This window comes from Seriola aureovittata, chromosome 5 (genome assembly GCF_021018895.1).
Source record: "Seriola aureovittata isolate HTS-2021-v1 ecotype China chromosome 5, ASM2101889v1, whole genome shotgun sequence".
Lineage (NCBI taxonomy): Eukaryota > Metazoa > Chordata > Actinopteri > Carangiformes > Carangidae > Seriola > Seriola aureovittata.
In genome coordinates, this window is record NC_079368.1 from 9,958,550 (window position 1) to 9,974,322 (window position 15,773).

Below are 15,773 nucleotides of genomic sequence, written 5' to 3' on the forward strand. Positions count from 1 at the left end.
AAACAGAGAGTAGCACTGACTGGCTCCACTCTTCACCCCCACACAGTTTGACACATGACTGGGCAGAGCAGCTGGAGATAAGGAGCTATGGTTCTCAGGTAGAGCACAGAGAGTTGTGCTTTGCTTTGGCCCTGTCTGTGGGGCCTCTCTGTCAGGCAGAAATAATAAGGCTTTCCCCTCTCACCCTCTGGAGCATTGAGATCAACACTACCAGCTGTCAGGGAAGCCGCTCTACTGTGGAGAACATATAACGGCCACTTTCCCTTTTAAGGGAGCAGTGGCATGTCGGTGGCATAGATGTGGTTCATCACATCACCGTTCAACAGTGACGGTGGGATGATGTGAAGTAAACACCAGTTGCTTTGTAATCACGTAGGCTGTACTGTAAATACTCGTTTTGGTTTTTTCCTCTCCAGGTGACCAGACAGGGGAATGCCGTGCTCATGGGAATCTGGGCTCGGCATTCTTCTCCAAGGGAAACTATCGTGAAGCGCTGACCAACCATCGCAACCAGCTGGTTCTGGCCATGAAGCTAAAGGACAGAGAGGTAAGAGGCTCACACAGGGTGGGCTTGAAAGCAGTTACAGCAGTTTTAAAATGGATGGTGCTAACTTTCATTGCAGAGGACAATGAATTGAGGTTACAAAGTTCTTTTTTTTTTTTTTTTTTTCTGAGTGTCTTATCATGTTGTAGGGGTGGGATTGTGCTGTGCCCAGCATTCTTTAGTTCTGGCTGTTTAGAGGGTATCTGAAGGAGGAGTGTGAAGGACACAGAGATGCTGCTGCTCTTTGTCTATTTAAAAAAGTGGGTGTCAAGTTGGTGCAGGGAACAGATGAAGGTGATGGGGGAGGAGAGAGAGTGAGGCAGTTGAAGGAAAGGCCAATAGGATAGTCTCAGCAGCTGGTTCACCTTATTATCAATGCAAACCATTTATGCAGATATAATGCAGATGTTTATCTGGTTCATGTAGCACTAAGTCTGGGGCTTTGGAACATACGCCTGTTGTGGAATGTAATTTACACAGATTAAGTTGTTTGAATATGGGGCAGAGAAAAGGAGAAAAAGGGTGGGAGGGAAAGAAGAGCATGAAGGAGAGGGAGAGAAATTAGGTTCTTTACTGTTTCGTGCCCTCTTTCTCTCCCTCAGTCTCCTACCTCTCTGTCTCTCTCTCTGCCCGACCTCTGTGGTCATTGTTGGGGGGTGACAGGTGCTTGTTCCAAACACAATTTCCGTCACACAAGGAGAAGAATGGCCTCCGTTTCCCCTTCATTCCTTATCCTCCCCACCAGGCCGACGGGCCTGCTTGTTTGTGTTGCCTGATATCAGGAGACATTTAAACAGTCCAGTCAAACACAGCACAATGCACCGGGATGAAACTAACAGCTGAAGAATGGGGCCAGAGGTCCCCCTTGACATCTCTCCCTCCCACAGTTTGAGGATATGTGGAGAGCAAAACTATTATTATGAGTCTACAAACACCAGTGCCAAAAACCTCTGTCATGTAATGAGGTTAGAGAGAGAAAAGGGGTGAGAGACATAAGAGGACACAGACAAGCTCCTTAGTGTCTGCTCTGAGGGTTCGACTGCTCTGCACATTGTTGGCTTTAGCAGTAATTGGCCGACCAAATGTCTGATTGAATGGTCTAACTTGCGCGTATGCGTGCAAGTGTATTCACTGTATCCCTGCTACCATATCCAGTACTTTTATGAGTGTTTCTGCACTTAATGACATTTAAAGACCTCGCAGAGTAGTATCAGTATATCAGTATCAAGCTGCTGTATTCCATAGTACGTCACATTTCCAGCCACGGAGGCCCGTGTTACTCACATGTTGCTTCCTAGAGGAAAACAATACCCACGCTGCCCCCCCCCCCCCCCCCCCCCCTTCATGTTTACACACAAACGACAAAGTACCAGAGTGTCACAGTGGCCAGTGGAAGTCATTAAGAACCACTAATAGTTGCATCATATGCAAAACGTCCCTATTGGCCCTGCACGGCCCACCCTACTACCCCCCTTCCTCCCCTTGTTCCTCTGAAGGCCCCCTAATCAGAGTCATATGTGTGTCACACCACCTGGTCTCCCTCAGAACACACTGGAGCCTGGCGGATAGCTCATTACGGCCGGCCTGGTGTTTTTGTTTCTGATGTGGACTTTTTATCTGGCCTTTCTGAAACTGAGGTCACTTCCTAGAGTCTGGGGACAGGATGTTGTTTCGTACTGTGATTTCCAGTGTGCTGCCCACAGTCTGTGAGTGCGGAGAAGACAGAGAAGAGACTTAAACGGAGGAAGTGGCATTCATTCCAGTGATATAGGAATCTGTGCCATATGTGATTTGAAACATCTTTGATTAGTCTGCACTGCAGTTTCTGAGAATTTCCCTGAGACTTGAGTGAAATCATATACATGGTGAAATGTTTGATTCAATAAAAGGACCTGGTGGACCATGTGGCTTTGATATGATGTGGGGTGTGGGTTTAGATTCTGTTGAGCTTCAGGTTTTGATTGTGTGGGTGAAAAGCTTGGAAGATGATAACAGAAACATTTAATGAACTCTATGAACTTGATATGTGTGTGTGCGTGTGTGTGTGTGTGTGTGTGTGTGTGTGTGTGTGTGTGTGTGTGTGTGTGTGTGTGTGTGTGTGTGTGTAACCAATCCTTGTCAGCCCTAGTCTTTTTTCCTCACATTAGATAATATTGCCACCTTTCAAAGAAAATCCAGTTTATTATTTTTGTATTTTTCCATCACTCCTATCCATTCCAATAAGCTTATACTCATCATGTTAATTGTTGACATCTGTGCTAGTTAAATGGTCAAATTTCCCAAACTGTCTGTTATAAGCCTCCATCACATCTTACACACCGACTTCCAGATTCAACTATGACCTATATCATCTTTAGAGTTGCAATGAAGATTCATTTCGCACATTTTAGGATCATTTGAACGCTCATGTTTCTTGCCATGCTGTACCTCCCTGGAGCGTTGTCATAGCAATTACAGTACAATGTTATCATAACCGGTAGAAATTATGTCCAAGACACAAAAAATGTGGTGCAGTTGTAATAGACTGGAATTATAACCTGATCCCCTTAAAGGTGGCAATATAATACGGTGTTTGTGTCCCTAGGTACCTTAGCGTCTATGTCTGCTACAGTAATACCAATACTAATATCACAACTAATACTAAGCAGTAGTGTAAATCAAAGCTCTGGGATACTGCAACAGTTAAGCTACTGGTCTCTACGGCAGGGTGAACAGTGGCCTGTGTGTGATGAAGGAGCAGAGAGAGACAAAAAGCAGAGATGAGTGTTCCCTATAACTCAAGAGGCAGCACAGTACCTTGCTCCTGTTATATCAGTGAAGGAGCCATGTATGGGATCTCTTTTCATCTTCTAATAATCTCCGCTGTGGCTCTTTACAGCACAGTGCAGCACAAAAAAAAAAGGCAGGATTAGTGTTGGCCCCTTGCCTGTGGCTGAGCAGCGGACTCTGTGACACCAATAAATCGTCATGAAGCTGACCAGGAAACTCATCTATAAAGACAAAAAACTGAAAAAAAAGAAAACAAAACAGGAACGAAGGCAGAGCTGGGAAAAGGCTCAAAGAGTGAGTGCTCTGTCATCCGCGACTGGGACTGGGAGCCGCAGTCCAAACCAGTGAGGTCATAGGCTAGCGTGAAGTTAGTGTTTTTCTTTAGCTCGTTGCCTTTTGGAAATATCCTTAGCAGATTTTCAGCTGTCATATATACTGCAGCTAGAACATAAACACACTCTCTAGTCTTTTTAGCTGTGTGTGTGTCTTTTCCAACTTTTGTTTTTTCATCCCAGTTTCCACACCTGGCTTTATCCAAGGCCTGCAAGTAACTGTCTTTAACAAAGGCCTTCTCTATCATTTTGAAAGAAAGCTGTTACACTAGGTCTTTCCTCTTTACTCCCTCTCCTGTCCCCTCTGTTTGTCTGTGACGTTTTCATCTTAAATAGTAGGTTTAAGTAGAAGGAGGTAACCCCTAATTTGGGGTGTGAGTATTTAGGAGAAACTGAGGCGGGCTGGCAGCGGTGCACTCTGTAATTATGTCTCGTGTGATGTTAAAAAGAGTCTCTGCCACTGACTCCCCCAACCCCAAGTTGAAGTGGAAATCACGATCAGGAAAAAGTAAAAAAGGATGCAAACAATGTTTTTTTCCACAGGCTCGGCAGTTCTACTCTGTCTCTCACCGCCAATCTCTTTTTTTAAAAACTTTGGCTTTGTTTATCTATGCTCTCTCTCCCTCTCGCTCCATCTGCCGAAAGGAATTTACTCAAACTTTGCCCCTTAACTCTGAAAGTGACATGGACTATTTCATCATGGGTGTTTATCTTGCTGCTAGTTTGGGGCTGTATGGATCCTGCCGGACCCAAGCTGGTATAATGAGGCTGAAGACTGAGAGATGAGCCTCCAAATAAGGGGTGAGGAAGAGGGCTATGCGTGGGTGTTCCTCTTGTCAGGGTCAGGGTTTGTCAGTGTTTGTCAGCACTCTAGCAGAGGAGGGGATCATTAAGGAGTCATTAGGGTATGGACGTGTGCCTCCACCGCCTTTCATGGGACTCATGCTAATAGAGGATGGCAGAGGGTGGGACTTGGCACCCTTGCCTCTTTTCTTTAGCCCCCACTGCTTTGCTGATTAAGAAGGAGGATTTGGGGATGATTAGAGGGGCTAATTTAGCTGAAATGCAGGGTGGGGGTGGTAGGAGAGCAGTGTCCAGTGTATCAGTGTATCAGTGTGAAAGGCAGCACTTGTCTTGCTCACTGTGCTCACTTCACGGGGCAAGGTAGCCTGTGAGTGCAAGCAGCAGCCGATATTACTTTTCTAGTATAAAGCACTATGAGCAGTATAACACATACAGAAGTACTTGCCTCTTCACCTGCACTGCTCGACTGAGGCACAGAGCTGTCCGTGGAGCAGCAGCTCTAACAGCATGTCCAGCCCGCTGTGCCTTAATGACATACAGGCTCTCCCCGGCCCAGTGGTTTAGAACTGCTCTACAGCAGCTCGCTTAGCCATGAATCATGAGAGATGGACGGCAGGCATCAGCCAATGGGCCATGACCAGAGCTGGGAAACAAGGATTTGTGTGTGTATCTGTGTGTCTCTCTGTGTGTGTGTGTGTGTGTGTGTGTGTGTGTGTGTGTGTGTGTGTGTGTGTGTGTGTGTGTGTGTGTGTGCGTGCGTGTGTGTGTGCGTGTGCATGTGCATGTGTGCTTGCGTGTGTGTGTATAAATGGAAGCGCACATCTGTGTTCCTCCTATTCCAATGTCATGTGAATGCATCATGTCCTGTACATGTGCATGTTTGTCTTGGAGCGTCTCAGTGTGTTTGCGCAGAAATGTGAAGCACATTTCTCAGAAGAATGTAAGGATTGTAAAAATATTTTGTATGTGTGTAAAATCTGAGACAGTTTCCCACCTTATGGTGGGTTTGAACTGCCCTTGAGATTTATTGCTCTTGATTTGATTGTTGCAGCACATACACATTGTTTTAACAAATCAGCAAATGTGCTTGTGTGTGTGTGTGTGTGTGTTGTGTGTGTGTGTGTGTGTGTGTGTGTGTGTGTGTGTGTGTGTGTGTGTGTGTGTGTGTGTGTGTCTGAGTGAGAGAAAGCTTGTGCGCGCATGTGTGAATGTGTGACTGACGCCTGTGGCTATGATTTGTGCTTGTACAGGTTGCAGTGTAATGGTGTATGTACTGGCTTACCATGTCCCGTAAAATACCATTGACCCAGAACATGGAGCCCTGCGTGTGCACGCACGGCAAAATCAAGGATCATAAACATGTATTCCCTCTGTGTGTGTAGGCGCATTTATGCAAACCTGTGTGTGCGCTGTGCATTTGCTGCATTCGAAGGTGACGCAGCTTTGTGTCTTCCCCAGTGGAGCATTTGGAAGGCTGTCAGAGAGATGAATGACTGCCGTTATATCGACTACTGCTCTGCTTCTCTGCCGCCTCCTCTCTCTCTCTCTCTCTCTCTCTCTCTCTCTCTCTCTCTCTCTTTCTCTCTTTCCTTAGTGCCCCATGGTCCATTTCTCCTCTCCTCTGCCCTTTCACGTCACCTCACCTTCCTTTCTTTTCTTCTCTTCCACCTTATCCCTTGCCCACACCTCCTTTTTCCCCTCTCTCAATTAGTTTTTTCTCCTCTCTACCCATGTTTGTCTTATCCTTTCTCCATTTTACAGAATCTTAGGCCATGTCACCACATTTTGTGGGAGAGTGGCGTTTAGAACGAGTAGACACAATGCAGTTTTAAAGGACTCTTTGCTATCAGGGGCTTGTATTTTTAAATTGGGTCTTAAAGCTGAATGCCATGGACTCCTACTTGAAGCATCAATACACAAGCATCACAAGCTGCTGCTGCTTATGCCACTCTAACAAATCCTTAATCTAAACACTGCAGTGCCTTGTGTAGATTGAACTGCTCACAATTGGGAATTTGAGTAATTTGTCTTGAATATTACACCTTGTCTATCTTTTTTTCTCCCTTGCTGCTCCAATCAATGGCAATACAGGGGGATAGATTAGATAACAAATAAACAGTGACACGGTCACAGGAGACTCCTTCGCTTTCTGATACGCTGTTGTGGTGCACTATATGATTATAGATGACAACCAACAGACATATAGATAGTGCTGATCAGAGGGAGGAGGGGATCCAGCAGGCTCCTTGGGATTTCTACTGCACCACAGGACACTGAGTGCGCCATGGAGATTGTAATCATTAGGAAAATCAAACGTCCGATCATTAATCTTGGCAGAGGGATTTGTTGTCACACGGCAAGAGGGATGAAGACGGAATGTGCCAACTCATCCTCTCTAGATAATGGCTGGCGATAAGGGATGGAGCCCGATTGAAGGCGTCAGCCAGCAGAACGTTAGTTCAGATGGCTCTGATTGAAATGAATTGCATGTCTGTGTAACTGAAACACTCCAAACTCCATTTCTTCCCAGTATTTTTCAGTGGTCCCATTATAGTTCTCACTTTCTGGAAAGCTTGCGATCGGTCCAGAGAGAGGCTGGCTAATGTGTTTGCTTTCAACCTGAGTGATTAATTCATTATCTGATCCCATCAATGCAATCCTTATTACAGAGTTGGTGAGTCATTTTCATTAAAATTCTGATCCCTGCCATCGGGGCAATCTAAGTGTTATTCACTGGTGACCAAAAATGCATCAGAGTCCAAACTCGGGGCAGACCTCCCGGCTAGACCTGGCACTCCCTGCTCCTCCTCCCCTCTGGCCTGGGTCCAGCCCAGCCCTCATCCAGGCTGGCCAAAGAGCCATTTAAAGCTCTGGAACAGCATCCCTTTCTCCAGCCCAATCGATAGTGGAGCTGTCAGCAAGACGAATGGAGGCTTTAGGAAGTCCATTTTAATGAAGGAGACGGAGAAGGAGCAAGGGAAAGAGAGGTACTTGGATAAAAGGGAGGGCCAGTAAAGGTGGTTATGAAGGAGAGGAAGGAAAAGGGAGAGAGAGAAAAGGAAAGAGAGAGGCCGAAAAGGAATGTGTGTATGTGTTTATTGAACGTGTGTGTAGAATTATGTGTGTACTGTGTAATACTGTCTCCAGTGACAAGGGTTGAGGAGGGGTGGACTGGGTTGATTTAGCTACAGAAAGACCTATTTCTAGCTCAGCAGTGTGAAATGGCTCCTTAGCTACAGTAACTTGTAAAGCACACCCCAACACAGAAACCTATATTAGTGGACTGAGGGGATTTCATCTGGCCTGCACACCGACACCACATCAAGTCCTCTGGCTCATGAATCATGTCAGCAGCTCTGTGGTAAAAAGATATTGTTGTGACAAGGGAGAGCTACAAATCCAAGGCAACTCCCTCCACAACTGCCCTCAACAGCACACTGGCTTGCATCAAAGGACTTGTGTACATTTGCATTTAGAAGATGTCCTGTGGAGCAGAGATTTAACTTGGGATTTTGTTTGTTTTCACCCTGTTTAATAGGCACTCTGAGTGAATACCCTTTGCCTTATGTCAATATGGAGAAAAGGCTGCATGCTAATTGATGATTAGGAGCTGAGGGCAGAGGTTAGGCGCAGCCAGTATTGTAGACCAACTATGTCCTTTGGGCGATGGCCTGGCCAAACCCTTTTCTCATTCATTGGAGCAATTACTGGCCCTGATTAGTCAGTGTGACTTTGGAAATTATTGTCGATATATGCTTATAGCCAAATACTCACTCTAGTCAGCCAGAGCTCGACTCATCATGCTTGATAAAACCACCGACATCCAAACAGAAAAACAGATTAAAAGAAAAGATGAGTGTTTTAAAAAGAAGCAACATTTAATGTCTTCCCTTCTTACCTGAACTAGTGATCCTTATGTTAGCTTTCTCCCATGGTACATTAAAGAAATACGGAGCTCCTGCCAGCAGCTTCTGATGTTGTCCACACTCTGAATAATAATTACTCAAAAGTAAGCAATAAATGATCAGACAGACAAATCAGCAACGTGTTCCTTCGTTCCTTTGATCCTGTATATAGGTATGTGCAATTGCTATGCTTTGTATCTTGATTCTGTAACCAATATTTACATTAAAAACTCATGCTGCAGTATATTTTGTTCCTCCTCCACTTCCTCCTTTCCCCCGAAAGAGGATGCATTGTGGAAAAAAAAGCCCCTCCTCCATCTGTGCTTTCCCTTTCTCAGATCTTTAAAGAGTGATGTCAAAGATAGGAACCAGATTAGTCCTCACTACTCGCCCATCTGTAAAATAGAGATGAGCTTGTCCTTAGAGATAAGGTGAAATTCAGATGGTGTAGTGGAGTCTCAGACCAGCTTGTGTGTGTGTGTGTGTATTTGGAGAATGGTTTCTGTATTACTACGGAACAAGGGGTCTCCCAGGGAGCGAGAGGTCAGCGCAGCTACAAGCGTTTGATGTTTGCATTATATATAGCTGCGGCACACACTGGGATGTAGCAGACAGCATTTTTGCAGAGTGAGGAAATGGTCTTCTGCAAGACTCCCTGACATCACGCCAAAGACAGGGATTATAGCTCCTCAGTTTGGCTGGGCTCGAGCCTCCTAACAACTCCTATACACTGAGACTTGCTCTCGTTCTCTTTCTCACTCCATCTCCCTCCACTCTCATCTTTAGCTTTTGTCCCGAGTTACAGCACTGTCAGCATTCTTGTCCCTGTGGCACAGTATCCAGACCTTCCCCACTCTTTCTTGGACAGGAGCCCTGTGTCTGTACGAGGAGGTGGAATGTGTCTTTGTGGAAAGCGCTCAGAGAAAGCAATAAAATGGAGAGAAAATACGAGGCCCCAAGTGAGTGAAATGAAAGTACTCCATCTTAGGAGGGGACGGAGGCCTACGGGTTCTGTTTATACTTGACCTTGCAGCACACACAGTATGGTCTCTAAATAACAGTCGAGACAGGCTTTAGCTGGCTACACATCAACCTCAAAGAAAAAAAAAAAAAGAAGAAAAAAAATCACTCCTGAATGTGTTGTCTTAGATAGAAAAAGGGACAAAGTAGAAACCAGGTTGTAAAATATTCAGTAGAGGGCTCAGAGGTAAAGACTGCTCTGGTGTTTTATTGTAGCCAGACTCAATTTTGAAAAGTTAGCAGCTATTGCTGGTGCTGTCAGCAGGTTTAATTGCAGCTATTGGTTTTTGCTTGTGGCAAGGTGTGGTCATCAGTCATCTCAGGATGGTGGGACGTGGTTCTTTTGTGTAGCCACACACACAAATCGAAACACACAAAATCGCACACATACAGCGAAACTGAAGGGAGATAAATGCTGCTCACTGACTATGGACAGGGGTGTAGGTTTCATAGTAAATAAAAATAGTGTGTAATGTTTCGTTTTCTTGATCGAAACCTAATGTATTATATAAATAATGCATTTTTATCTTTACTACAAAAAGTAGTGCGCTTCCCCGTCTCCTCTTTGATCGCTGTTCAAATCTTGCATATTTTTAGGAGAATGTAGGAAAGAAAACCCAAGTTTAAAAAATGTGCACACCCCTCACTGCTGCTCAGAAAGCTCATTGGTATGAGTGCATTTTATTAACCGAAGGTGACTCAGATCGGAGTATAAACATTGTGATCAAGTGGATTTTGGCAGCTGTAAGTAAGATGAGATGATGTTTGAGAGATTTTATTGAGTAAATTAAACTGAACATCTGAAATTGGGGCAGCAGAAATAGAATTTTGAAAAGTGTGAGGGGGAAATGTCCCTTGCATACTCAGTGGAAATTGCACCCTTGACTATAGAAGTGATTCTTAGTTCTGTAATGTTGCTGCAAAATGGCCATAATTGGTTCACACAGTGTTTTGTATCAGATTTACTTCTGCAGATTGCACCCAGCTGCTTGTGTGTATTACGTTATTTGCTTGTGTTGATGAAGAAAGTGTGTGAGTGTGTGTGTGTGTGTGCGTGTGTGTCTGTGCGTGTCTGTGTGTGTAATGAGTTGGGCATTTGTGAATATGTGCATGGGCACGTTTTTGACTTCATCACCATTCATAGAGGCTTAGCGTGATTAGAGTAGTGTGATCCTCTGAAGAGTTAATGATGAGAGAAGCAGTAGCTCCACAGAGGCCAATCACACACCAGCCTCTGACAGCATGCAGAGGCTTATCTTGCTCTATGTATTGTGTGTCTGTGTGTCTCTCTCTCTCTCTCTCTCTCTCTCTGTATGTGTGTGTGTGTGTGTGTGTGTGTGTGTGTGTGTGTGTGTGTGTAACTGTGCGTTCCATGCATAGCTTTTAATGCGTGGGAACATATATGATGGGATTTCAGCTATCATTTCTCACATGATAATGTTTGTTATCATCTACCCTGAACACCATTAGAATATGCATGATTCCTTTGTCTGCATGTTTGACATTTGGGGGTTTATGGACATACAAAGCAGAATCCATAATCATATAGCTTCATTACGCCAGTGTCAGACATGGATCTAGCACAGGAGGGGCTAGGGTACCATCGGGTCTAGTTCAGGGCTGCACTGCACACTGAAGAAGGCCAATGGCGGTTTCCTCCTCCCCACACTCCAGGGGACTGACTGACAGGCTTAATGACACTGTCGGGGTTACAGCACGTCTCCAACTCATTTTCGAATGTGATTGAAGTTCGCAGTGGGTAGCTTTTCATCAGTGTTGAGCAGACAAAAGGGACCTTTTCAGTGTTGTCTTTGTATGTGTGTGCAGTTTGTGTGTTTGCACATGTACGCCTGCAGCTCTGAGGAGATGCACAAGAGAAAAATCACTTTATGCTTGTTATCCGGGCTATGTCGGAATCTCACGTTCGCTGAGATGATGAGTTTTGTATGGGCTTGTCTCCAGTGTGCACTACACTCTTTTATTGCAAGCCGTATATACACACTGATGTACTTTCAGACAGACACTGAGCAGAGGAGACTGCACAAACAGGATTTTATGTCTGGGTCAGTGTGTCATTAAAGCCGCTTGTCTTTGTGTAGTGTGCAGAATTTACAAGATTTATTATGAACAGAAACTAAATTTAAAGAGAACGTTGTCAGAGGCTTAGTGGACAGGTATAAGAGTAATGCAGCGTATGGGAAGTTTTATGTAAACTCTAGTCTTTTTCCCGAGTGTCCATAGCGGCGTGTCCATTGGCTGTGCTGCTCAGCGGACTCTGGTTACAGTCCACTCCGTTTAGGCCTGAGCCGTTCGTTGCTGCAGATGTGGGATGAGTCATGTAATAGTTGTTGGTGTTGGCTCAGCTGTATTACTAAACCCCCTCCTCCTTCCCACCCCTCCTTTCTCATTTCCGCCCCTTTCCTTGCTCTCTTTTTCTTAGGTCCTCTACACTAGCCCGCTCGCCTTTGTTAAGCCGCAGTTCGGCATATGTTATGGCTGTGAAGCCTGCATCCTGTCACTTAATGGCAGCGTAAAACTGGCCTGTGATTGCTTCATCACACCAGTGTGAAGAGGCCAATCTAACACAGACAGAAATCCACTTTGTTTGAAGCCGCACAGGGTTTTTTTTTTTTTCCTGTCGTGCTTCTTCTTGACTGGTGGAAGGAGAATTCGGATGGTGCTTATGTGTCTGCTATGAGTCAGCTGACATCCTTCGGTTCTTGCTAAGCTTACAAAGCCCCCCCACCCCCCACCTGGAGCACCTTCTTTTAGCTTCAGCTTGTCCTCAGTGGGGAGAGTTTAGCAGAGCCAAGTGTTCCTCCTACGCTGGCAAATCCCACTTCTTACATTGCGTGACCTCAACACAACAGGCATTCCAGAAAAATCAGGCCTTCAAATTCCAACACAGTCCCTGCAGAGTGTTTGGTAAACATATTCCCCTCTCTGCTAGCTGTCTAGCTCTGCCTCCTTCTTCCCTGAGCAGCCCTTTTCCCTTCATGTATGATTGTCCATTAGGATGTATTGGTGCTTCTTCCTCAGAAAACTTTCGTTTAAAGGAGCGGAGACAGATGTGTGTTTATGTGGGCACAGGATGTGTTCTAGGAACAGAAAGCAGCTCTAAGCAAATGTGCATTTCGGTTGGCTCGGCTGAGATGCCCACTTAATTTGTGGCTGAAGGGCTGTAACAAAAGCCAATCACCCTTCCACTCTGGCTTCTATTCTGCCAGAGGCGAAAGATACAATCAGGGCCCCTGCTAGCAACTATTTACCCTCCCTGTCAATCAGAGTCCTGTGGCGGGTGCTCACAGCTGGAGGCGCCACTGGCAGGTGGCCCAGCATCTCCTGGAAAACATGCCTTAAAAGCAGCATTTATTTCCCGATTGTCCCTTCCTGTTTCATCCGCACGGCAACCGACGCTGCAACTTGGCACGCCTCTGATTTCTCATCTGCCATCATCTTTATCTCTCTGTCTACCTGGTTGACGGAGGTCCATATTACCTGAAAATGAAAGGTATCAGTGTAGCTCTGCTGTACTGTCCTGGGAAATTTTTGGACTTAAGGAAACTAATTAGGCAATTCTGGTTTTGATCCTTCTGCCTTCATGCGCACAGACACACACACACATACACACACACACACACACACACACACGTTCAAAACAGGGACGCAGTCGCCCCAGGAGGCACATGTGTCTTGGATGGGACATGGAAAGGAATGTTCCTGGGATTTGGTTTCCATCATGCTGCACTAAGGGAGCTTACCATCCTCATGGTCTTAAATCTCTGTCACAGTGGGAGGTAGCGTGTGCACACATGTGTTTTTGAACGTGTGTGTGTGCATATGTGCATAATGTGTTTATGGATGTGATAATACAGCCCAGCAGTAAGATCCTCCTTTTAGTCTTTATCAGGCGCGCCAGTTCTGTCCGCCTGGGGCTAAAGCGAAAGGCCCAGTGGTGCTGAAAGCATGGGGTTAGTGTGGTGTAGCTTGGAGGAGCCACAGTCTATGGAGCAGTGAGGTGCGGAGGTGCTTTGGAGGGACAGCCCCTTCTTTTCATCCCACCAAGTGTTGGTGTTGATGCTGTGTTCAGCAGGCTGCCCAGGCCACAGTAGCCACCCTCACCAGGCTTGTAATTACATTTGGGGAATAAAAGCACAGAGGGAGGAAGGGATTTAAATGGTTTGTGTGCTGTGCTGGAGGTAGAACGAGGTGCTTTCGCCCTCTCAGCTGCATGTCATTGTGGATTTATTTGCCCACCACTTCAGAGTATGAGTCAGTATAAGGCATGATTGAGCTGGCTATTTGACTTACAGGTAAGAGATGGGAGGTTGTTCTGATTGAGGTTTTTCTTTTTTATTATTCTTATAGATGTTGACTTTTTCCTTTCGGATTTAATGGAAGAAAATATTCAGCTGCACTTGGTGGGGTACAGGTTACATTTCATATAGTCTACCTTGATTTGTCAACAGGACCACCTTTAAATTCAGTCAGCATGCAGAACATACGTTCGTAAACGTATATTGTTCCCAGACAAAGGCTATCACAGTTTGTTTCCTCATTTTGTTTTATGTTGAACGTGCTAGCAAACAGGTGTTGACACATCCATCTGAGATCTGAGAGCAATGATAGCATTCATTTGGAGTTTTGCCTCTCGCTACCTGACAAATATAAGTCCAAAATTCACTCTCCTTTTAGATCTGCCATGGTCACCATCAGTTCCTGAAACATCTTGGGCAGATAGCACACAGCGGGTCTATCAGAGCTTTCTTTGTTGACGATGGCTGCCTGCTGCTGCTGGAAACAGGATCGATGGGAGCAGAATCTGTGTGCCAGAAAACAAAAACAAATGACCTAAAAGAGCCTAAAAAGCCTTTTTTTTTTTAAATTTTAATCACCTTAAAGATTTAGGTGATAAATCTCTATGTGTTAATTACTACAAACAACACACATGGTCAATTGATCCACAGAAAAACTCACTGATTAGTGGAGCTGTAGGTATCTTGAAGGAAACTGGGTGTTGTGCAGATTTAGTTTCCATCTCTCACATAGAGTACAGGTGTTGACGGGTGTCTCTTCTCCAGCGCACTCACTAGAGAACAACTGTTTCTAATTCATAATTGAAGCAAAAGCACGGAAAAACTTGAACCTTCTGGCCTCTGGCAGTCACCAGTTTATCGTGTTAACCAGGCGCTATGAAGGCAGCCTCTCTTTCACCTCTGTTTCACCAGTGTTGACCTGATGCTGCTGCGATGAGATGTGTGGGAACAGATAATATAAAGATGTGCAGTACTTTTCACTGCTCCAGAAATATACACTCACTTCCTGCCCACAGGTCTAGACATTTTATGTATTTCTTAGACATGAAAAGAAAGAACTGAGAAGGTGGCAAAGGTAGATGACTCTTCAAGACCTAGAATTTGTTTTTATACCAATTCTCTCTCTTTACTTCTTTCAACATTGGTCTACTCGAGATTCACAGTAATTTTGTGGATCTCACCTTTTCATATGACAAAAGAAAAACACTTAAAACCAAAGCAATTGAAAGCAGCCATGCATCCTTCTATTTCACAGAAATCTGATGCAGTCTAAACCCATTAGGCATGAGTTACTCGTGGCGACAGATAGATCAGAGGGGAGCAGCACAAAAGCTCTGTCTCCCCTCTCAAAGAGAACTGTGAGGTGCTGAGAGTCTGGACATTTGGTTGTCACTCTTCATTTCTTTCATTGTGTCAGGCTGCTCCAGGCAACAGCTCTGGCTAGCTCATATTGATCTGGGTCCTCAGACCTTAACCTGTGTTCTCTTATCTCTCCTCTCCTCTCTTCTCCTCTCCTCTCCTGTCCTCTCCTCTGGTCTCCTCTCCTCCTCCTCTCCTCTGCCACCTAACAAAATGGAATTTTTCATGTACTATTGAAAAGGTTTGGACTATGTAGTACTATATGTCAGGCCTGATTTGTCCAGCTGTGTGGGCTGACAGGGATGGTGCCTCCCATCCCTGGGCCTCCAAAACGCCCTTGAATAACCCTCGCCTCCTGCGTCCTTGGATTGACTGCCCGACTTCCTGCTGAATGCTCTCAGATGCAAGTGGGGGCCTGCAAGCTATGCTATATTTGTCACTGTGTCCTCAGACGCAGCAGGAAGCTGTAACAACAGCTAATTATCTTTTAATGGATAGACTTTCAAAATGACGTTGTATCATCAGATGTTGCATCTTTTAATCTAACGTTAGAGTCTTAGGGCCCCATGTTACGCCTGGCGCAAAGCTGCACAAAGCGAAACACAAGTCTCTCCGCTAGTTTCAGAGCGAGGCAGTTGTAGCTCTCCCGACTGGCGCCCACTTTTTTAAATAGCAAATACACTTGGTCTTAAAATGAGGTGTGGACAGGCGCATTGCTATCTTG

General features: G+C 45.2%; 1 protein-coding gene across 3 annotated transcripts in view; it reads left to right on the forward strand.

Annotated features, from left to right (window-relative positions):
* The window catches only part of LOC130169490 (tetratricopeptide repeat protein 28-like), a 166,075-nt gene that overhangs the window by 107,294 nt on the left and 43,008 nt on the right, over positions 1-15,773 (forward strand). For all 3 annotated transcript variants that reach the window (XM_056376305.1, XM_056376306.1, XM_056376307.1), the window contains one exon: positions 417-547. In XM_056376305.1, the coding sequence (XP_056232280.1) occupies positions 417-547 (131 nt within the window). The remainder of the gene's footprint in view (positions 1-416; positions 548-15,773) is intronic.